The following is a 24,761-nucleotide window of genomic DNA, read 5'->3' on the forward strand; positions in this document are numbered from 1 at the left end:
CAAGTATAGTGTGAACATCAGCCAGTAACAATTTCACATGTACATGAGGAGTGAGCCCCAAAATCCAATGCACAGTTGTTCTGAAAACAGAGGCCAAGAAGATTCCCACCAATTCATGTAAAACAGGAAATCACAGAGTATTATGTATAGTTTTATTTTTCTGTTAAATAAATTAAAAGTACCAAAACATCTGCAAAGTTGAAAACAAGGGCAAGGGTTTCCTTGCACACCTTTAAATGCACCTTCAAGACGAAAAGCACAATGAAACCACACAAACACATCAGTTGATACAGTGTCATAAGACAACACTTAAAATCAGAGGTTATTGATGACACAAATTTTCCTATGAAGGTAGCTTTTCTATGGATAAAGGGAACTCAATAATATAATATAATATAATTGTTCTCCCACATGTAAACCAACAGAAACTATTCCTTCAGGTTCAAGCCTAATTTTGGCAAAGCTAATTTGAGTCAAGGCCAACAAAAGAATATAGTCCTCTGATGGCAATAAGGCAGAATAAAGTATGTAAGAACAGAGCAACTGCAGTTTATCCTTTTTGGCGCCATGATTGTCAACGTTCCCATACGTGATCACATTGTCCTGAAAGATAAAAAATATTTTGAAGTTCCTGAAGCATCTGAGAAGAAATTCTCTTTCTCAGGCATCACTGCATTGCAGGAGACACTGAGCAAAGCAAACGAATGTCATAAAAGGGGATATTTTTCTTAACTGGGAAAGCTAATGCTGACATCTATTGGGCAAAAGCTGTTAGAGGAAACACTGTTCATTCCACACAGCATAGAAGTTCCTTATTTCAACAGCATGACCTGTTTTGCAACAGCCACTACAGAAAAAGAATCCTCTGTGAAACAAACAAGAAAGGTGCACAAAGAAACACTCTTTCAGAGAAATGAGCCTAAATCTTGCATCCAGAAAAATCACTTAAAACAAGTATCACTCATTAGGATTTACCATGACAAACAGAAGGGCTGTATCTTGGAATTACTTGGGTGTGAAATGTTGAGAAAGTAGTGAGAAAAAGACATGTAAACAAACATTCAGACATTCAACAGTACCACCTCGATGACAAACATAGCAGAGTGTAAACACCATCACAGACTTGTACCACCATACCAACAGCCAGATACCGTAAAGCAATCACTGCAGTATTTACGCATTTTAAGACATCAAGAGCCACAGAGGGTTACCATTCAGGTTGACCAGGAAGTTTGTGCGTTAACATACTTGATTTGTTAGTTTGGAGGAACTAGCAAAACGAGACGTAAGGCTCACAGATGAAGTCACGCAAAAACACAACACAGAGTTTTCCATTACAAGATGATAGAGACAAGTGTTGATGATCTCTGAGGAAAAGAACCAAAACATTGCAAAGCTGAAAATAAATCATATGTATTAAGGGGCAAAAACTATTCATATAATGCAAACGTGACAAAAAAATATAAATAACAGTTTAAGTACTATGAACATAACAAATAATTCTCTGATATCTTAATGTTGTCCTCTCAGCTAAAATTCTGCTAAATGAATGATTGTCATGATTTATCTTCAACTTAAACATTCTTAGTGACTGATTTCAGCAATTAACCCATTTTAAAATATTTAATTCTTTCAACAGTATACATACTATAAGTTTACTTTTTAAAACTTCAGGAGTTTCCTTTTATTTAGTGTAATTGAGTCTTTTTATAGCATCTATGGATACATAGTGTTATCACATTCATGCCACTCACTATCCTTGTTTTGGCATGAACACCTATAATAAGAAAGGTCAGCTAAGGACGAGGACAACACTAGTGTTGAGGCACAGGTCCTTTAGGTCATCACAAAGTGCATAGGCATCGGTCCAAATCGCTGCCAAGTGCTCCCAAAATCCAGTGAGCGGTCATACTGTGAATGAATACATGTCATTTGGAAAACTACTTCAAGTCTGAGGAGGGTTTCCAAAATGTAGAGTGTGGAACAGTCGCATTGGTCCAAAAGATGACAAAACACTAAATGTGTCATATCACACAGTGTCCAACAGGTCCGGGTCAAAAATAAGCCGGGTTGGAGATCAATTCCAAACCCGATTTATGCGGATCATGTGACCCCCTCTCACTCCTCATCTCCCGCCATGAGGAAACCCAGTATGAAGTCAATTGCTTTCTGCCGCTCATGTGAAGTTTGCCTGCCCATCAGGTTAGGAGGTGGTCGGATAAGGAGGCTGGCAAAGAGGGTAGCTAAAATACAAGAAGAGAAAAAGAAATGCTAAGCTACATATGAAACAAAGACTAACTTCTATGACATTATTAGATTTTTATTTTTTTTTTACTTCATTAAAAATTTGGTATGACCAGGTTCTAACCGTTATCCTAAATGGAGTAAATTTTAATTATAGTTGATAACTCATCAACAGAAGCTCCCAAGCATGATAACCATAACATAAGAGCTGCCAATGACATACCAATGAGGCTGGCTGTTAAGTTGTTGTTGTGGGAGTGCTTGAGAAGTTCCTTAAGAAAGGCCATTAGGTAGCGAAACACATTGCGATGTGCCCGGGGCAACTGGGAGATCAGCTGTAATGCATCAGTTGACAGACAGATAAGTCATATTGAACAAAACAAATGAACAAACTGCAACCCTGGAATGTGGTCTACAAAATAAACATGCAGCACAACACTCACAATCCCTAATTTGCTAAGCATCATATTGTGCTGAATAAACCGAGAGAACTGGTGTACCTGTTTGCAGAGGCGGCTGTCATGAGCACATTCTAGGCACCGCTGGTAGAGCTCATAACACACTACTGGCTCAGGCAAGGCCTCCAAGAAGATCAATAGAGCCTCAGCAACTGAGTGGTTACAACCAGCTACATGATAAGTTAGGGAAGATTTTTCAATGCGAGCCTGATCATTTACAGTGTTTGTTGTACCGAGAAGCAACAAGTCCCATGTGTTCAACTGAGTATATGAGTGTTTGTGTGTTTGCTATTTTATTTCCTGTTGCCATTTCAGTGACTGCTTTCTGGTTCTTGAGGAAATCTGGGCCAATGCGGCTGCTTTCATAAATGAGGATACGGATGGTGTCTGGGATGCTGGTGTCCAGACAGTCAATGATGCTCTGCAGCTCTTCTTGTAGCCCTGGTGTCTGGAACAGGTCCTCCTGAGAGACAAACAAAATAAGGAACATTTATCACAATTCTCACAGGCATTGTTCTGTCAAGTGCACACAGTAATGTGAGTTTTAGAGGTGAGGAAATTACATGCAAAGTAAAGGAACAAAACCATTACATGCAAATAAGCCCATCGCACCATGAAATGTTATCAACTCATGCAAAAAAGTTTTTTACTTGGACAGGCTTTTACTTATCATAGCCTAACAAAGTGTACAATGTTAGTAATACGCTCTTAATGGAGTATAAACAGGATTTTACTGTATGGCACTGGCCTATTTGGGTTTTTAAGTAAACTAGTTACTCTAGTAAAATTAACTATAAAAAAATACAAAAATATATTGCACAATACAGTAATTATCAAGGTCCAAGCCAATTTCCACACACGGATCAATTACTAGTGAAACCTCTCTAAGGTAGGACTGAAGACAAGTCTTCTGGGGTGTCAAATACCTGAACTGGGTCTCAGAGAAGATTACTTACCCACTGTGCCACACTCATAGGAGGCGGCAATGAGAGTTTGCTGTAAAACTGGGGGGTTTCCCAATTTCACTTAAAAAAAAAAAAAACCTTAACAACAGCTATAATAGTGGGCTGAGTGATAACATGGCTGAAAATTGTAGAACAGTCATCAAAACTACACATTAGAAAGTAACTAAAGCCAACTTGAAGCATTTTCATATGTCTCCATGTAGCACAATACATTAACATATTTGTAGTATTTTTGACATTTCATTGTATTTGTATTCAGATTAGTGGCAGCCAGTTACAGCCATTCACCTTTTTACTTCTGTACTGCTCTCTCTCTTGACCTACACAGTATTTATATATAACCAAATTCCCAGTGAAGTTGTTCTTATTTACACATTATTTTCAGTTCTTATTGTCAAATTGTGGATGAAATGTCTTCCAATGAGGTTTCGATTTACATGGTCAAGCAATTTTCAAGCTGCAGCTCAACACTGATAAAATTCTGATTAAGGATGGTTTCTATTTATAACAAATCTATCCAGAGTCTCCATACAAATATAATGTATATTACATTATATTATTATATTTTCATTTCAATTTATACATGTAAAATGATTTTCGAGGTACAGAAACCAATGGGGAAATGCCACCATTCAGCCAGGCAACCAATGCTGTGTCACCAACATTTAAATTTAAAGTGCAGTTGCAATCAGGACCAAATCTAAATCTGTTCCTTTCCGGGATACACGTCTTGGAAATTCTTCGAACTTTGTTATTAGTTGGTGGCTTCTCACCTGGTCACAGGACTTGGTAAAAAGATGGTTGACCAGAATCCAAACCTCCTTGGGGATCTTCAGAGGTTTGTCCTCATTGCTGGCACCATCCACCACCAAGAAGTTCATCTTTGACTTTTCCTAGATATAAGATAAATGAACAAAAATGAGACAAAATTGTACCAGACACTGTAAATATTTTTTCCAATCATAAAATAAGAATATTACGTTTATTTCTTCATTCCAGGAAAAGTGATATAAATTCTTGATGGTATTTCCATTACTACTGCAATGGATACTACCCTGGCCAAGTGTAAGAGGGACTACTGGGATGACTGCACATTGCACATTTCATCAATTAGTGATGGAGCAGGAGCAGCAGTCAGGTCAAGATTATCTCTGGGGTCTGGTAACTTGAAGGAGAGCCATTTTACTAAGAGCTGGATATCACATCCTTTTTGTCTCTGCAAATGGATCCTCAAGACTCATGAGAGACATCCAAAAATAACCACAGCTATTGAGGCTGCACAAAAAGGCAGAGTAAGCTACTAACAGGAAATGATACAAACATGCAGAACTTGCTTTTCCTGTGATACTTGAAAATATTTTTTGTGTAGTAAATATCCCACAGAGGATTCGAGTTGGAAAAAAGCTGAAACATTAATGTATTAATTGCTAAATTGAAACAAAACTGGGGCAAATACATATTCTAAATGTTGAATATAATTCTACATGTTGAATATATTCTAAATGTTGATATATATATATATATATATAAATAAAACTATTTTGGTTCATTAACATCCCACTTGGAAATGAAAGAAGAGATTTGTCGCCAGGCTTCAAATGAGTAGCTAAGCTTAGCTGAACAGACTAATACTTCTTCTCATTAGCTTTGATCATGTGTATAAAGGAGCTGTGCAAATGAGGGTGACCTGCTGTGAAATGACATTTATGAGTGAATGTATGTGTATGTGTGTGTGTGTGTCTCTCCAACTTTCTACACTGGTGTACCGTGTCCTAGATGGGTGACTGATCGACACGTACAGATTATAATGAAACTGGTATGGTCTGGTCTAATCTGGTCTTTAATAGCCTGTGGGTCAACAGTTGCTGCGCTTGTCAGCTTTCTGAGATGTACATTTAACACATTGATTCAAATTAGGATTCAATATTGTAGCTGACCAGGACTGCATGTTAAAAACTGTGTAGTAAACTATCAGAAGCATAGCATATATATATATATATATATATATATAGGCCAATTTTGTCTCGTCCATTAAGCATAGAGTTCCACCATTATCTTAGCTTTGAAGCTCAATGCAGGGAGAACTGTTTTGACTGATAGCTGCTCAGCATCACTGTTAATATTTTACCTTTTCCATGTAGCTGTCCTCTCCCTGAGCAAGATGTCAGCCCACAACCACAGTGAAGAGATGGAAAAGAAGGATCAACAAGGCGTTAAAGGGAAACAAAAGAAAGAATAGAGTAGATAGAAATACTAACAACAAAAAAGTAGAGTGATTATTAATTGTTTTTGCATAAATCATTTGATACAATACACCAGGGCAGGAGGAAAATGGAATAATGTAGTAGGAATAAAAGAAGCACCAAATGATAGCAACACTATATTTCAAAGAAAAATCAGGTTAAGTCTAAAATAGTACTACAAAGTCAGACAGAAGTGATCATATCAAGAGCAGAGGAGTCTATTTATAAAAAAAAAAAAAAAAAAAAAAGGCTAAAGTGGGTCTAACCTGAGTCAGTTTTCCCTGTTCTTTAGGAGCGCCCTTATTATGTGTTTGCCGCTTCCTTGTTCCCTTTGGCCCCTCGCAGCCAGAAATATGCTGGTCGAGACATTTCATGCTTTCCAAATTTAGGCTCTTTCTATGACAGAGTTTACCCCGAGGGAGTGAACATGTCCTCACACGTCCCCACTCAGGTTTCAGGTGAGAAATAGCCACAGAGTGAGGAACGGTCCTGAATAAAATCTGAAGCATTCATCACTCTGTGCGTGGGAAGATTAATGTCCCAATCCGAGTTGAAAGTAATCTGAGGAAAATATTCCTTTGTTCACTGAACCTATTACTCTAGTTTCTTTGGTTCAAGACCACTGGAGTTGTTTTCCCTCACCAGGTCAATGAGTTTGGTGATGGGGATCTCTCTGATGGGCTTCTTCATGCGGCACAGAGTCTCCAGAGAGGTGCCAAAGCAGCTGGGCAGGTAGTTCCCAGAGATGGTAATGAAGTAGTCCTTGCCTCGGTCCAGATGCAGCACCAGAATATCCTCTATAGAGTCTTCTCCAGAGTTCAGCAGCGTGACGGAGTCTTTACTGACGTATACCTCCAGATAGATCTCCAGCGTCTCACCTGTTCAGAAAGAGAAGTCAGAGATTCACTGAGAAACTTTGTGAAAAGCATAATAAGGACATTGTCAAAGGAGCTGCTTCTGCACACAAATGAAAGTAACATTATTTTTGCAAGACGACATGCATGTTTTGAACTGTGCCTTATTTATCTGTTGTTTTAGAGCACTCAAAGTAGCACACAAAGTAGCACTTTTCCTTACTAGCTGCCCTGTTATTCCCTCAGAAATGGAGAAGAAAAGCTTATTAACATGAGTGGAAAGATGGATTTCCACACTCCAGAGTCAGAAAAGGAAAACAAAATATAATGCAAATATGAAATCAAATGAATTTAAAAAAAACATTATTTTAGTGCCACCACAAAGATGTAATTTATAATATTCCTTCCCGCATTTCATTAAAAACACTTTAAATATTACATAATTAAATACATTTTTGGAAATTCAAATGTAACAAGACTCACTGGGCTCTAAGAATCCATCACTTGGCTCGGCACGCAGCCAAGGCTTGCAATATTGTGAGTCAGTGAGTTTGGGGATGAAGGCAAAATGACAAGGGACCTGCCCGTCATTTGTTATTAGAAAGCGCTGTCTCTGAAGCTGCCGGAATTTGACACTCTCAAATGTAAACTGGGGGAAAATGAAAAAGAGGAAACATGAATAGCAGACTCATTCTCTTTACTCTTCTCAAATTTGTTAGTGTCCGCTTTTGCATCAGGAGGAGGAAAATAATATTTATCATTTATTTATTATATCTATCAAGCCGAAAAATAATTGAGACCTTACCTCCCGCCTGCTCAAAGAGACAGATGGAAGGAAATCATTCTCCATTCTGTCCATTGCTCGAACAATGTCCTCAAACACTTTTTTGTGTCGGGCCTCATTTACCACTTTCACCTGTAACACACAGGGCTCAGTTATTTATTTTTAGAAATAATAAAAAATAAAAATAAAAAAAAAAGTCTTATTTATCAAAATAAATAGCAGATGTTATGTTAAACTTAGATAAACATGTTCTTACGCCTATTTTGAAAAGGGAGCTGACAGGCTTGTGATCACTTGTTTGCAGCTCCATGTGACTTCGGTATTTGAGCTGCTCAACGTTGCTGCCCCTCCAAAGAATTCTATCACACCAAGCCGGGACACGGCACTTCCCACTGCAGGAAACAGTTAAAATTTTAGTGGCAAAACCAGGGATCAAGTGTCAGGCTTCAGGCGTCAGGCTCACATGCACTACTGATTACTTTGTACCATAAAGTTGGAAAAGATTTCTTTAGTTAGAGTTACTAAGGCTTAAAGGTTAAGCTGAGGGAAAGTTGGGAAAAGCAGTACAAATGCTAGAGAATTCAATCATTAAAAAACAGATACAGAAGGGTCTGCTTTTACCTCGAGTCCCATCGGTCAGTTTTGGGGTCGTACTTGTACGTGGGAATGAAGTTTATCTCTCCTTCCATAAAGTCAGTAAAGGCTCTCTTTGTCTGCCTCTGAATATTCAGCTACACAAAGAGTGGCAATAATTTCGTATGATCTTAAACAATAATTGTACATCAGACAGATTAAACGTATGGAAAATTATTCACGTAATTCTTTTAAAACTGATTTACTAATTACACATAGAAAATAAAATGGCCATTGTATTTGTATGTAGTTAAAATACATTTTCAGCTCTTGCTTGTCACTGCACAACAAATGAAAAGTGGAAACACATTGAGCTGGATGACACACTCACCTGATCAACCTCCTGAAGCTTCTTTAGCTCATTCTGAGCAATGAGCTGTTTGACTTCAGCAGCATCGTACATGAAGAGACGATAATTTAAATCCCCAAGCCAGATTACAACACTGAAACACAAAAAGAGACAGAATTAGACCCACAGTTGTCACAGAAAAGTGTAGTCTGGTTATATACCCAGGGACAGTGACATCGATTAGGTCAGTGAACTTAGCTAAGTTTGTGTGAAAAAAACATTCTAAAAGTGACTAAAACCTCAGACTGATAGTGGGAACATAACCAATGAGGCAAAAATCTTAATAATTCACAGTCAAGGTTCATGATTGATAACAACATGATTGACAGGCAAACTTACTCGTGCTTGACGATACTGAGAGGAGGGTATTCTAGTAAGTGGAAGGTCATTCGGGCACATATGTCTTTATAGTCCTGGTTCCGACGCTCAAAGTCCTCCACATGTGCTGCCAGATGGGAGTTTACAATGCAGAAACTAGTGTTGTGGAAAACAAACCTCACTGCCACACCTCCTTTGTTCCCCTGCAAAAAACAAAACAGGATATCAGGTTTGGTGCCATTATTTTTATTTATAAAGACAAATTTTACAACAGTCAAATGCAAATTTATCTTTTGAGGCAGATGATCAAAATGTTGTATACAAACCATTTTCCCCATTATTCCTGTCCCCACATGCTCTGCAGCCACCTCTTTAATGTGATTCTTGAGGCTCTTTTTAACAAAGACAACCAGCATCATCCCAACAAGTCGTATGATCCGAACCTGTACACAGACAAAAAAAAAATCTGAATTTGTGCCTTTGTGTTCTGTTTCACAATCATGCACGCCATGCTTTCTTCAACACAGTGAGCCCCAACAGTCCTTAAAAGAAATGATTTATCTATAAGGAGGCTTTTCTCCGACCCACCCTCTTGTACTTGGCTTTTGGGTGCAAACTTCTTTCCACAGTGTCAACCCACAGCTGTTCCTTGGATGAGTCCATGTAGAAGAAAGCTTCAGTGCTCAAGTCCAATTCTTGAAAACTGAAGTCACAAAACAAGTCATAATACTGGCTGTTATTAAAGCATGGAAAGAAAACAGCTTTCATAATCAGAAAGCGATGTGATTAGTTCTTACTAACCCCAGAGCATAAAGATCAGGAGGCTCTGTATCACAGCAAAGCCATGCCTCGAGGGTGTTGTCTGGAGCCTGGCCATTCACATTCCACGTACCTGTGAAAAACCTAAAGAAAATAAACACAGTAAATGCTTTATAATTTTTTTAATTGCACACCCACGATCATTTCAAGCAAAATCGAAAATGTATAATAATATGCTACTCTTACTTGAAAGTCTGGATGTCCACATATTCGCTCTCTTTCTTCCCCAACCGGTGTTTGATAAGGTATTCTCTTTGTCCTGCCTGGCTGGAAAACATGGCCTGTCTCATGCTGCTGGTGGTGGGACTCTCGCACCAAGATGGTGGCCGGTCAACACGGTCAAATCCTGACCTAAAATGACTGGAGTGGAATAAGTAAGTATGATTACCCCCATCAATATTTGGTGCTTATTCCACTTCGGTGCATAGAACCTACTGAACTGTAGTTGTTTTGGATGGTAAAGTAGAGCCTGTTGCTTTTTACACACTGTCAACTCACAGATTTTGTTAGAAACTGAAAATCCACAAGTATTCAGATGTTCTATGACAACTTGCTCTGCCTAGCCACTCCAGCACTGTCTTAGCTTTGTGCTTGATGTCAGTGTTGTACTGAGTGGAGAGCGGTCAAACTCTTCTGTGGCTGCTTGCCCTCTTGATCAGATTTTCTTTAAGGATCTTCCCATTTTATTGCTGAGGTCAGGCATTACAGAGAGCTCTTTGAAATGTATTGCATGGCTATTGCCCTGAACAGTGTCAGTTTAATTCTAATTGCTACAAGTGGATTTGGATCAAGTTTTAAATACATCCAGAAAAATTAAAGCAAATAGGAGAACCCAGCTACAATCTGAAGTGCCATAGAAATGGCCTAAGATCTATTGAAAGTTAAGGATTTTATTTTCGTTATCAATGAACAATCAGATTCCAATCTTTCTGCTGTCCTGCCCGGTTAACTTACTCTGGTTTGGAGTTGGTGATTAAGGAGTTGTCTTTGGCCTGTACAGACACAAACCTCTCTTTAGGGACTGGTGCAGGAGGCAAGGGATTAGATGGAGTGAAGGAGGCTTTGCGAGGAGGTAAAGGGGGAACGGGAGGAGGCTCTCGAGAGGCGACAACACGATTCTGGTGATTCTTCTTTTCCTCCACTTTGAGAGCATGGTTGAAGTTTTCTTCAAAACCAAAGTCTGTGGCAATGGACTGACTCGGAGCTTCAAGTAACAGAAAGATTAATAATAAATGAGTTGCTAGCACCAACTGAATTTAATTTGAAGAAATATCTTTTCATACAATTATCAATTTGTCTTAATGTTTGATTTTGAATAAACACTGTTTTCTGTATTACCTTTGTTAGTCTGATTTGTTGATACAATTTTGTTGATGTTTGGAGGCAGTGCACTTGCAGTTTTGGATGAGTTAACTCCATCAGAGCCCAAAATGTTGATAGTCTTGTTTGCTCGTTGCGGTGGGATGGGGACTGGACCTCTTGGGGACGTTGGGGTAAGGGATTCCATCACTTTGGGTTTTGTGAGTTTGGATTCAACTGAGAAGAAAAGCACACAATCATTGAAACACAAATCAACCTAACTCAGTAGAAACATCCTCTCGAGAATTATCTGTCTAAAAAAAAGAAAGGTGCTACAACTGGGTCAGGAAAAACAAAAAAAAAATAAAAAAGTGAAATTGAAATGTAAAACTTTGAACTTTACTTAAGTAAATTCACAGCCAGTTCCAGATTACCTCTCTATGTAAATATGAACACATAAAACAAATAAGCCCACAGCCACAAGATCTATGCTGTCATGAAAGGAAGTCGAGGCCTTTCAGTTAAAAAAAAAAAAAACAGGTTGCACTATGGAATGACTAAATGTTCCTATTATTAACATGTGAATGACAGCAGTAATAGTCAAACGAGCCAAAACATGGCTTAGTAGTAACAATCTCCATACAAGTCAGCAAAAGGCACTTTCATGCTCTTAATCTTTGCTATGATGTGTGTGGTATGTGTTGTATGATGTGGGCTAACAGTAAAAGTAGTTTGTCAGAATGCAAAAAATTGTTAGAGAGAATCATTATTACCTCATTACAAAGCAGCTACATGGAGCAAGCTTGTTCATGCTACAAAGGGAAATTGGTTCTAATCTCAAAAACTTAATATCTTGACTACACCAAAAACAAACAAATCAAATACCCCCCATCAACTGCCCAATACATTATATTCCTTTTTAATCAATTAATTTAAAATGGTCCCATAACATTACAACTACTCAGCCATGTTATCATTACACATTAGGTTCACTACCACATATATAATAATGATAGGAGAAAAACATGTTAAAAAAAATAGTATCAATTACATAACCAAAGATATGAGCTTTAGTCCTCGGCACATTTAAACATGGATCCAATTCACAAACAGCACCAACATGAATACTTCCATGTATGTTGCAAAAACACACAAGGAGTCACTGAGTAGCGTTATCTACTGTGTACTTAAATGTTAGATGAGTGATTAAATAATTAATAGACCAACTGTTTTGGTCTGTTGAAAGACTGGAGTCTTACCTTGCTGCTGAGCACTCTTCACCTGGGCAAAGAAAGTCTGAGTGCGATCATCATCCTGCAGTTCCAACAGCAGCTCTGGGGTTTCTTCTCCTTTAATTCGTATCCTAACAAAGGCTTAAAGGAGAACAGAAAATACACGTCTTGGGCACCATAAGCCTTTGCAAAAACCTTAGAAATTCAGGCAGCGCTTGATTTACCAGCGCACCAATTCAGCATTCTTTCAGAGAGCCATAGAAACTTCGGACCTGGAGCTACTAAATAAAGACATCTAGCTGAAGGCATGCTCTAAAAATGTAGCATTGTTGAATAGGGCTGTCTTGCAGTAAATGCCATGTTTTTGTTTCCCTCAGTCCACAATGCAAGCCTTTTATCCAGGTTGGTTAAAGGACCAAATGTATCTTCTTTTTTTTTTTAAATCAAAGCTAAGAGGAATTATGTAAAATGGGCTAAATGAAAAGTACTTACAATCTACAGAGAAGTCAATAAGAAGAGCTTCTTCAGCTTCTGAAATGAAAGAGGAGCGAGAGGTTTAGCATTGCTTACTCAGTACTAAGGTCTGTTGTGGTAGTAAGGCAGAGAGGTTTAAATAATATCAACAAGTCAAGAGTTAACCTTTAGATGTTGCCTTCCAAGTGCAAAGGAAATACACAGCTTTTACACTGTTGAGCAATGACTCTGAGTCAACAGTAATGTGGTTATACATAGGAGTGCACTCCCATGTCAGACAACATCTCTTGGACAGGACACACGGACATTAAGAAGAGTACACAGAGACAGAGAATAGTCTTTAACTATCATGAATGTTTGATTATACTAAGCATACCTGAAACAGGCGCAAGAAGGCTTTTCATAGAGACAACAAGGAAGAAGGAAAGAAAAGTTCACATACCTCGTATAAGTTCAAATTTACCATTGATAGGTATAGACAGCTGAGCCACTGGACGAGCCACAACAGCGTCAGGTGTGGCCAAAACACCCAATCTGGATGAGAACAGCAAAGACTCTTACTTTAACATCGGCTTCGTGATGTTTTAATATCATTTAATAATCAATCATCTAAAAGTAAAAGGGCACACAAACAGCAGAGCTTTCTTTTTTTCCTCAGTATAGCCACTTTTTTTTTTGCAGTTAAACTGTATTTCATGCACAGCATTTAGTAAGAAAATATTAGAACAACAACATTGGAGATGCAATGCAGGTGTATTACTAGGATTAGATTATAATTGTCAAGTGATCGTGAATGTGTGAAGTGTTTAGACATGCATACATGCAAAAGTTTTGTTTGGTCAAATTAGAAGTTCCATAACTTTAGTTAAACAAGCAAACAATGGAACAAAATGAACTAACAGGCGCTATTAGTAAGATCCTACAGCAAGCTGAAAGGAGTTTCGAGTCAATAAATAGGAGATCAAATCAGGGATATGGCAAGGCAGGGCCATATAACATAACAATGACTGACTAACAGCCAGGCGCACTGCCCACGTTTCCTGCACACTGTAGTCAGTTTGATTACTCTTGAAAGGAAAATGATTCAGCCCCACCACTGCTCACAGTTACCCAAAGTCAGCAGGGGCCCTTCCAATGTTGGAAGGTAAATGAGAACCAACAATGCAGAATACACTCTGCACAAGGTAGTTGATAATATAAACTTTGTGAAATGTATAATAGCTGGGACCATCAGGCCTTAGGGTTCAACCTGATGTTTATTTTTGAGGCAATCATTTCCAGCTTCTATTACTTGTCTGCTATTAACCTCTGAAGGCCCCTGTTAGATGTGGCCTTTACGATAACTGCAAGTCTGAACAAGCCTGAATTGTGGCAAACAGAATAATCTCAAAACGCATAAAACTCAGTAAAAGCTGCTCTCGGCAAAGACGAAAGGTGGTTCCAAGTTATCCACCATCAACACTTACTGATCTTTAACAACACTAATATACAAGAGCAAAAAAGGACAGGTGAGTTCAAAAACCACTTCAGCAAAAAACAAACAGTGTCACGTTCAGGCTTGTATGTTATATGTTTCAATGACTGCACTATTGTCCCTGTCAGGACTGCTCCTGAGTTTAGTGTGTGTTTGGTTTTAACACAGCTAGCTAAGCATGTAGCTTGTATGCCCATGTGAGTCTCATTACAGTCTGGGATCAAATGAAGGAATTCCAGATAATGAGTTGTGAGCTGGCTGCTGGGTGGACTAATAACCTTCTTAGTCACTCAACTGCACACCAAACCAAAACCAAAAATTAGAATTCAATACACCCACTACCATTTCCCACAATATCCTCTTTCACATAAAAAAACAAACAATCAAACCAACAAACAAACATCAAGAGCTTTGGGTATGTGGCTAAGATAACATAACCCCTGACTCGTTTACATCCACTACAGCCCTCACAGCTCACCCTACATCCTCTGAAGAGGAGGTCAATGAAGACTCACTAATTTCTTCAATGAGAGTCAAACTACAAAATCATATGCAACATGTGTTTCAGGTGCACAAATGCTGCATTTTGCCACATATCCTTGCTATTTCATCTTGGGACAATGTTAAATTTCCCCATTTTAATATTTTTCGAATCCATCTCATCCTTCCAATTAAGCAGTGGTAATTGCCTCAAAGAATATACTATTTAGCTAATATTATTTGTTATAAATAAATATTCAATGTATGGAACAAGACAAGCAACCCTAAAACACAATAATTCTGTCACCTTATCATGTTAAACACCTGACTGCAACTACCATTCCGGTACATTGTGTAAATAAGAACTATTTAGTGCATGTCTCTTGAAAACTGATGAAGATAAAAGATACCTGCCCAGTTACATTTACTACTTACAACAAAGCAAGTTAAATGTATCCATATCTTTTTGTTATCTAGCTTGACTCAATGCAACATTGACTGTCCTGATAAGCGTGAAAGCGTGAAGGATAATTTTATCATTTTAACCTTCCTTGTCAGTCATGCATAAAATTCTTAACATAATAAAATAATAAAATAAACTACGATACTCTTCATATATTTGAATATATTTAACAAACTTTCTCCACATTCATTATAAATATCAATAGAATAATATATCATAATTATGATTATGTAGTATATATTTTATAACATGTTTTTTAATACAACCATATTTGTTTTTTAATACAACCAATTTTTGGCTTAAGTGGAGAAACGTTTGTATCATTTTTCTTGCCACTGCATAGTATAGTATATTTGCTGAATTGTTCTTGACTTAAATTTTGTCTGTAACAATCATCACATATTTATGTCTGTGATAAACTGTCCTCTGTTAGAAGAACCGAAACATGGACAGACTCTAAACTAATCTACTGATTTATTGTCGTCTGCCCAACCTTATTTATTACTTTATCATAAAATCCTGTGTTCCTGTTGGACTCCTATAGAAATGAAGTGGATCTGCCCCCGACAGGATGACGTACAGAAAGAAATGACTGCTGTTTAACTGAAGTTAAATCTGAATTTACCTCACCAACCTCAAACCCTGCTCCACTGTACCGGCCTCGAGAGACCATGTATGACAGCTGCAAACTAAGATAAATGAAGCCAATGATTCAAATGGACATTTGAAGTTGACAATCTCACTGGATTTGCCTACTACCTGACAGAAATAGTAACATTTTCAATTATCAGGTTTATGTCTGATACTTACATAAACTCTCCACTGCGGTCAATTAGTGACAGTAGTCTGGGCTCCTTCTGGCCAGACCTCAGCTCCTGACCTCTTACAGTGTGAGCAGCACAATCAAGGAATTGTTGTGGATGAGAAATGAGATAGGCACTTGAACGCACCACAATGTTAATCTGAATTATCCGCATACAGATGCCTGACTGACAATCTGAGTTAGCATTTGTGTGGTTAGACGGAAGAAAGTGAAGAAGTGATGAGCTTTGTTAAAAGAAGCCATGCTCAATGAAAATAAAAAAGGGGGGAGGAGGCAAATTAAAATAACAAATGGGACAGAAGACAGCAAAAAATTCAATGGCTTCAAGTAAATCTGAACTAACGCTGTCATGATCATGACTAAGTGGGTTTATTTGAAGACACTGGTCATTAGTCGTAAGGTGACTCAAATATGATTACAAAACAACCAGGATCTTAAAGCCACATTAGTTTCAGTGTCAATGACTAAAACACAAAAATGTAAATGTCTTAAATTCAAGCTAACGCTAACTGGAGGCTAACGTTAGCCAACGGGCTAGAGCAAACTGAGAAGGCGCATTTAAAATAAAAAAAAGGTTATAACTTAACTCAAAAAAAGGATATTGCCAAGCATTCCTCTTTGCATATTCCCAATGATGTATCCATTCTTACCGACACAAAACAAATAGCCGTTTATCTGCGGCTGTGGGACCTCCGTGTCGGTTCAGTCCGGGGAAAGTTAAATCCCCACCCGGCGGCGGCTTCGGCCTTTCCGGTGAGCCAGCAGTCTGGGAGGTGGGAGTCGGTGGCTAACGCCTGTTAGCCTGTTAGCCAGCTGCTGGTTGTTGTTGTTGTTGTTGGTGCTGTTTTTTTTTTGGGGGGGGGACCCGGTCACATTCTTCACCAGAGCTGAGAAGGAGAAATATCCCGGTTAGCGTGCGCCATTCCGACAGAAAGCTCCGAGATATCCGACTTCTGGTGCGTCCGGCTCGGTGTCAGCGGGAGCGGGCCGACAGGGGGACGGCCCACTTCAGCCGGTGTTGCCAGATCACCTAAGAGAAACAGGAAACAAAAAGAGAAACTGGGCTTCTCCAAAAAACAACCACCCCCCCAAAAAAAAAAACCCTAAACCTGCAGCTTTGTTTAAGAGACACACTGTGTCATTGACAGTAAACACACACCTTTCATTTATTATCAGGAAATACTGGGCAGCTCCAATGTCACTCATGAGGTCTTTGAACATGCATGTTTACTTTGGTGACTGCTTCCACAGCACTGACTGAAGTGGATATCTTCAGATTATTTTGTTTTTTGTCAGAAAAACTAAGTGAAACCGATGGAAGTCTCTCTGATGATGAGGAGTTTTATTTTTTTTTTTTTTTTTGTTTTGTTTGTTTTTGCGGTTTCCGGTGCCGGTGCTCTGGAACAAATGGACCGGGCTTGTTTTGGACGGATCCTTCCTGGAAAAAGACAAACTTTGTTTTATTACGTTGAGCTGGGAGAGAATCGGGAGGGTTTCATACAGGGAGCAAAGCAAACCCAAATAAGCAATTACACACAAAAAAAAAAAAAAAAAAAAAAAATGCGACTAACATTTGCAGGCCACTTTACAGAACAAACCCAAAGTCGCTTTTAAAAAGCGGACCTGGCAACACCGACTTCCTCCCTTAATCTCTCCCAGCGCCTGTTTCCGCTGCTCGGGTGTGCAGAGAGATAACGCCACCATCAGCCCAGGAGTGTTTGACCATCACACTTTTACAACTCTTTACAACTCCATCACTGAAAGGTTTAGTGATGGAAGAATTATTTAATATTAGAAAAAAAAAAATCCTGTATTGAAGATCAGTTAAGTGAATTACTCGATCATTTCACAAATAGAGGATTTCATTTGTGTTGGTTGGTTAATGTTAATTAACTCAGATTTTATAAGGTAAACAATATTTATTTTTTTATTTCTAAATTAGATTATCATGCTGCTGCATTTGACAAGAGCAAAAAGAGTATTTGAAAGCTGTAACTGGTGAAGGTGCAAATAATGAAGCACATAACTGTGGTAAGTATAGATTCACTGTTTACCACAGGCACAACAACATAATATTTATTATTATGATTTACATTGCATTAAGATATACACGGTGAGAATTTTAATAGGTAAACCAATGTAATTCCACGCAGACAAAAAATAAAATACAAATATAATTAACGGAAACATCTGATATGATGCAGGCCTATACAACGCCACTACTAAATGTTACCTCAGGCCACATCACAATTATCACAATTAAAAAATTAGCTATTTGAAGTCAGTATTGGTAATGATTAACTGATTAAATCTCGTATTTGACATCCTGCTGTATTTGACTCATAATTTTTTATCACATTTTATGAATGTAGATAAGGAGGTATAGCTACATCATTTTATAACACATGTTCAGGTAAGTAAAACACTATCAGTCCACATTGAAAAGAAGAAGATTAGAGCGTTCTGTAAAAGTTGCTTCATAAACCCATGAATCCTGTCAGTTGTTGTAGGTTTTAATCTTGTGAATGGCATAAGGGCTGGAATCTCGATGTGGCCAGATGTCTCCATTGGCCACGTCTCTCGTCTGTTCTGCCCCTCGATCAACCATCTCCACCGTCAGCGTTGAAGGACTGAAGATGTCTGTTGTTCGGTAGGATTGTGTGAGTCGACAGAAGGACGACGTGTCTGATATCTCGTCATCGTAGAGGTCCTCCATGAGCTCCTTACGCTGTTTGTGAGATTCTTTCAGCTCATAGTTCAAGTCAGAAATCAGATCTTTCACATCCCTCACTAGTGTGGAGCGTACACCAAACAGGCAGAGCAGGAAAACCAGACCAGCGCAGATCCCAGAAACAAAATACAGAGCCACTTTCTCTGGCAGACCTGGAGAGGGAAGAGAGGATGATGGGCCAAACTCGTCTCCACTTGTTGGCCTTGTCACACATAACTGACTTTATGTACACTGCCCTTTGTAGTAAATAGGTGTTTTGGAATTTCCTTGCTGCTATATTTAGTTTGCAGTATTTTAGGAAAATGTAACTTGCTGAAATTCAGATCAATATGGATAATTTCTCACATGGACACTTAATAATGTGTTTTGTCAGTGTTATGCTATTAGTACTAAGTATTTAGTTGACAAAGACCAAACAAAAAACACCTGTTTGCACTGAAAAGCAGTCAGTATGCTGATGTGATGGACTGGTTGAATGCTATATGGCCATCAAAGCATCAAAGAAACGTTTAGGAGACATCATCTTATAGGGGGCACAGAAACAAAGGAAAAGGATCCACTAGTTACTATCAAAAAATAATTTGTTGTTTTTACTAGTTACTTCTCTCAAAAAGAGTAACTGAGTTAGTCACTGAGTTACAGTGTTGTAAAAGTAACTAGTTACCAGGCAACTATCACGTTAGAATTATTTCACCAGTACCAGTATTTCTGAAAATTATTTCCCTCAAATGGAAGATTAAATTCAATTTAAGCTTATTCAATTATTTATAATATTAAAATAATTTCAACTTTAAATAATGAAACAGACAACCAACACAATAAATTATTAACAGAAAACGTAATGTCTGCTCTTACAGTTTGTAAACGCTCCCTTTGAATTGCCTCAATTCGCCATTGCTGTCTATGTTATGGTCGTTTGTGTCTATGTGTGCGTGTGCGGGTTTGTGGTTCAGTTGTTCCCCATTAGTAACACCATTTATTTTATTCCCATCAGTGAAGCCTGCTTAGTTCATTTATCTGCCGTTTTTGTATTTGCATTTTTTAAGGTCAACTCTAAATTCTGTTTTGGTGGAAACCCAGTTTTAAGCTTTAGAGTGTTTTTTGTCCACCAGATAAAAACACGTCAACTCACTAAGAGACCTCATGCTGATGTACAGTCCCCAGTTCACATACCCAAAATTTTTTCAATGATCTCCAGAGAGTTGGTTAAGAGCACAGTTTCATGCCTGTAGGTGGGGCCAGTGTACCATCCACCTGCAGGTGAGACGTTGTCTGAGCTCAGACGCCAGTCAAACTCTGCTGCTTATTCAAAAACCTGTGAATATTCAGTCTCTCTCTTACTCTCACCATGAGTGTAGTCCTCAATCATGAAAGGATCGGTCGACCCTCGACCCACATCTTCCAGAAGATATCGGGGAACTAAAGAGGAAATGAGAATTTATGTTTTGTTTTTTTTTTACATAACACTGCAATCCTTATCGCTTCAGTTACACAGCAGTAGCATCCCCTGTCACTCACCACAAGTGAAGGACACACGCAGATGTTTCCTGGTGCCGGGGAAACAGGGGTCCCCAAAGGTTAGAGTATCTGCTTGGACTGAGCAGTTTGCTCTGCCGTGACACCTGCGTGACACTTTCCTCAGAGCAGATGGTGACAGACACTCTGTAAAAAATTATTTTAAAAATGATTAGGATGCAAAAGTGTAACATTTGAAAGTTCTTTTCAGACTTCCTATTTCAGATCAGTATCATAATGTGCATGATTAAACACAGTTTTACAAAACAAAATGTTAAAATGCATTAAACTTTTTGGATTAGTTTTCAAATCCATAAATTACTTGTTATTCTATAGGCAAAAAAAAAAAAAAAAAAAAAAAAAATCACGTTTGTTCCATGATTTGGCCACTAGGTGTTGCCTGAGCCTGTTTCTAACCCATGTCAGTTTGTGATCCAGCAGTTTCCTGGGGGCAGTGAGGGCTGCCGTGCAGGAGGTGTCCAAACGTGGCAGAGTAGATGGCCAGTACAGTCTCATTTTTACACATCAGCCTGAGGCGCTCATTTTCACACACAAGTCTTGTACGGTGGTGTTCTGAAAGAAGATGTCGTGCACATGTAAGGATATTTAAAAAAACAAAACAAAAAACAAAACACATTTTCAGGAAAGTTTTGTGTGCTTGTGCTCCTGACTAATGTTTTGAAATAAACTAAGCAGTCTGAGAACAATAGATGAAGAATAATGTGGCAACAATTGCTCAAAAAAGCTCTACAATTTTTAAAACAAAGCTAAAAATAAAAAATACTAAGGCAAGGACCTTCCTCTAGTTTTATCTATAGTTTTGTTGTTCAGAGCAACAAGATGAATAACAAGTCCTGGAAAAAAAGTGATATGGATCAAGTCATATCAAAAAACTGAGAGTTGGATTTTGAGACGATATTGTTCTGTCTAACTATGTCGAAGACACACATTATTGATTTTAACGTTCTAAACACAGAGTTGTGTTGATTAATATTATCAATCAAGCATCACAAATAATAAAAAAGTGGGATAACAGTGTTTTTGTAATATTACAGGCACATGAGCTCAGTGGCCAACCTGGTCTGCACTTGTAGGAGACTAGGAGGTATTTGCTGGTGAGCGGACAGGGGTCGTGTCCAAACACTGGACTGAGGACGGGGATGTGACAGGAACGCTGGTCCTGACACTCTGAAACCACTTTCTGCAAAGGCCAGAAATTCATGGTGACGAACAGTCAACTACAATGCAAGTCACTTATAACGGCATTCTACAAAGGCAGGGGGGCCTGACCTCATCAAGCAGTCGATCTATCTATCTCTCTATTGCATAGAAGGAATTCACTCTAGCTTTGTATACCTCTGTAGCAATTGGTGAAATGCATGTTGTGTCCTCCTCCACAGTTGTGTTGGGATTTGCAGAGGGGCATAAATACTGGTTAGGAACGCGTCGTCCATAGAAAGCTGATAGGACTGCCACCGACGTCCTGGAAGGGCAATCAATGATGAGCGTGTCTCCTTCACATGCATGAGCCGTGTGGTTCTTCAGAATACTGTGAAGATAAACTAAAACAGAACATAAGATGATGCAAATGTCAAAGAGTGAGCATATACGGGGCAAATAAAAATCAATAGAGCAAAAGATATCACATCAGCAGATATAGTCAAGCTATAAATAAATATAACTGCTGTTTGACATGAATCGGCAAAGATGCAGTTGTCTAAAATTCGATTCATTATTTGCGAATCAATTATCTTCCCTGAGTTAATGAAGTATAAATAGAATAAATAAGATAATGCGTCATTCAGAAATCCTTCTTGTTGCTAGCTGGAGAGTCAATAGTGTGATGATGCTTTCTTTTTTTTTTTTTTTTTTCTTGCTCTTTTCGGCTCAGTCCTGATTGTTCCCCGGGTGGTGTCTCAGTCTCAGGGTGTAGTTGTCCAAGATATTATTTGGACTATGATCACGCATACAGAAATGCATGACAATGAAACAGACACTGAAGTCAGTCTCCCCACCCATGTGTGCTTCCTGTGCTTGCCCCCCTGTGCTGCATGTGGGTGTGTACGTGGTAATTTTAAGCCTCAGGGAGCAAATGTGAGGCTGTACCAGGCACCAACTCACAATGAGGCTCCTTAGAGCCTGAAGCCACACAAAAAATTTAGATCTCTGCCTGGATCAGTTAGAGAGATACACGCTTATGACAGCAGATACAAAAGCTACCTTTGGCTTTGCTTGAATGCATCTTTACAAACATGCTGTTATCAGTCACATAATCCAAACCACAAAATGGCTCAAAATAAACCCAACTTCAACTATGATTTATTTTTCACTGTGGGAATATCATGTCCTGCTCGGTGAAGATCTAAGTTCAGGAGCCTCTTCAGCCTGATTCTGGTCCCTCAGCATGAGCTGTACCAGCTGTTTGGATGTGCAGTTAAATTAGGGAGTGAATGTCTCTTGAAAGCTTGCGACACAACTAAATAGTTACCACTCAGCATTTTTACATGTTATCTACTGATGTCAAAAGCAAAGCACTTACGAGAGAAATTGGGAGCTGCATGTGCGGTATGTATCTTCAGAGCCAGGAGGAGAGACAGAAGAATGACAGACACGAAGAAACCCCATGTTGTCATTGTGCAAATCCTGCACAGCCAACCCCAAGTTTTTGCTGTAATGAGTTGTTGTGCAATTGACTGCTTGGGAGAGACAAGCGGTCAGTCGGTCAATGGTGCTATTGTGTTTACAAGAAACAGCCAACCCCCTTTAGCAATAACAAAATACAATCATAGTCAACTGACCAGAGCCTGCAACTAAACTACAGTGTTGATTTGGCTCATGATGTATTTAAACTTTTATTCAGTATCAAGAGTAAATAATATGCAATGCACGATCTATAGACAGATGTGTGACAGAAAGCATTTAAATACAAAAGCATATTATTAATTTAAAATGCCATCTAATAGACTCTAAACCTTCATATGAAGCTGCCACATCTGTGTACTTGAACCACAGTCTGCAGCATCCTGAGATTTTATGTATATATATATATTTTTTTTTTCCACAAAAGAATATTGCTGCATCACCCTCATATTTGTACAGATAATGCTGGGAGGCCATAAGCTTAGCTTCTTGTTCTCACTGAGCTGGTGTTAATGCTGGCTCACTTTCAGACTGGGAAATGTTGAGCCATTGTAAATGTTATTAGTCACAACTGTTCCTGTTACAAGAGTGTGGAAAAGGTTGGTTGTGGTTTTAGAGGGAGGTCCTCTGTGTGTTGTAATTATGTTTTACCTTAAACCACACTGCTGATCTGCGCTGACAGCCTTTAAGCGCATCTCACTTTCGGCTCTGCGTTTGACTTACAGACAAGGAGGTGTTGTCAGTCTTTTAGAGTTGCTCTGAAAGAGGACAAAACATGTTCAAAATGCGAGCAAAAAGGACTGAATGTTTCCATATAGGAATGTCAGGGAAGCCTTCAGTGAGCAGCCCATGCCCAACAGCATATTTTTTATTTAGTTTGAAGGATAACATCTTGACCTTGTGCGCCTGTGTGTGTGTGTGTGTGTGTGTGTAATGGCAAAATCAAGACTCATTGTCATGGAGTTGTCAGCACTAAGGGTCCTGTTTGTGGAGATAAGGCGCTCTTTTTCCAGGAGGTCACTTCCAGCAGCTGCGTGGGGCCACAGGACATGTCTATTGCTCTCTATAACTTTGGATTTCCCTATCTTTTTGTCTTCAGTAAAGGAAGTGAAAGATCTTTGTTGTGCCATGCGTTTTGTAGAGCTGCCAGCTTTTTCCAGGAACACTCAGGAAATTTCTCCTACTAAGGATCCTCTCCATGTTTTCATAAGCAGTTGATTTCAGATGATTATCGGGGTCAACCTTAATTTCCCTTTCGCACATTTCTCTCTTTCTCAACTGTTTGTAACGGACTGTCGTTGCTATACCAACTAAACACAAACACATAATACAGAACTCAAAATATTATCAGCGATGTGTACAGTCATTTGATGAGTTCAATAAAAATGGATTTTAAAGTTGCACTCGAGTCATTTATTACATGAGCGCCAGGAAACACTCCCTCCAGAGAGGTCGAGTGGATGTAATAATGGAGGCTGTTCATTCAAAATGAGAAGCCCACATTTTAATCATGTGCCCAAGTAGGATTGACACTCCCACATCATTCCCCAGTAAGTTTCCATTTACCTCCCATAGGAAGTGTCAAGAAAGTGACTAACTCATTAATTAGGAGTGGTAGTTTAAAAATCTCAGGCCACGACCTCCCTGATTTTGTGGAGCGAAAGAGGAGGATTGTTTTGTTCCGAAAGCTTTTCCTGCCACAATAATGTTCTAGTGTTTCCACGATTTCTCTGGAAATTTAATATGATTAGTTTGTTTTTCAGCCTCCCTGTCAGTGATAGAAATTCCCCAAATTCTCTTATGATAAATGAGACAGGCAGACATGGATTTGTATCTTCAGGAGTACTTTGCCATTAAATTCCTTTTAATGTATTGCATAATCTTGCCCATGGTTTTTGTCATATTTCTTTAGGGAAGTTGAGACCACAGTTTTGAGGATCTTGTCATAAAAATTTCCCTTCCC

General features: G+C 38.7%; 2 protein-coding genes across 8 annotated transcripts; both read right to left on the minus strand.

Moving 5' to 3' along the window:
- Positions 1–138: 138 nt before the first annotated feature.
- Positions 139–16,908, minus strand: ocrl (OCRL inositol polyphosphate-5-phosphatase). 7 transcript variants are annotated; one of them, XM_029512340.1, is made up of 24 exons: positions 16,515–16,908; positions 15,900–15,979; positions 13,115–13,206; positions 12,691–12,729; positions 12,226–12,339; positions 11,006–11,203; positions 10,622–10,871; positions 9,854–10,027; positions 9,650–9,751; positions 9,437–9,551; positions 9,175–9,291; positions 8,870–9,051; positions 8,513–8,624; positions 8,170–8,279; positions 7,805–7,940; positions 7,570–7,680; positions 7,248–7,413; positions 6,553–6,788; positions 5,796–5,819; positions 4,441–4,560; positions 3,081–3,165; positions 2,745–2,872; positions 2,468–2,579; positions 139–2,243 (listed from the first exon to the last, which is right to left on the minus strand). In XM_029512340.1, the coding sequence occupies exons 1-24, from the start codon at positions 16,554–16,556 to the stop codon at positions 2,119–2,121; spliced, it is 2,970 nt and encodes a 989-aa protein (XP_029368200.1). In that variant the 5' UTR covers positions 16,557–16,908; the 3' UTR covers positions 139–2,118. The 7 variants fall into 7 exon arrangements, with proteins under 7 accessions (XP_029368200.1, XP_029368202.1, XP_029368204.1 ...); XM_029512342.1 differs by having other exon boundaries at positions 15,900–15,971; positions 16,563–16,678; XM_029512344.1 differs by lacking the exon at positions 5,796–5,819.
- Positions 16,909–18,409: 1,501 nt separating this feature from the next.
- LOC115050404 (protein eva-1 homolog C) lies at positions 18,410–22,791 on the minus strand. Its single transcript, XM_029513249.1, has 8 exons — positions 22,698–22,791; positions 21,515–21,720; positions 21,236–21,359; positions 20,576–20,731; positions 20,162–20,305; positions 19,991–20,062; positions 19,817–19,897; positions 18,410–18,795 (listed from the first exon to the last, which is right to left on the minus strand). The coding sequence occupies exons 1-8, from the start codon at positions 22,789–22,791 to the stop codon at positions 18,410–18,412; spliced, it is 1,263 nt and encodes a 420-aa protein (XP_029369109.1).
- Between the last annotated feature and the right edge of the window lie 1,970 nt (positions 22,792–24,761).

This window comes from Echeneis naucrates, chromosome 10 (assembly GCF_900963305.1).
Source record: "Echeneis naucrates chromosome 10, fEcheNa1.1, whole genome shotgun sequence".
NCBI lineage: Eukaryota > Metazoa > Chordata > Actinopteri > Carangiformes > Echeneidae > Echeneis > Echeneis naucrates.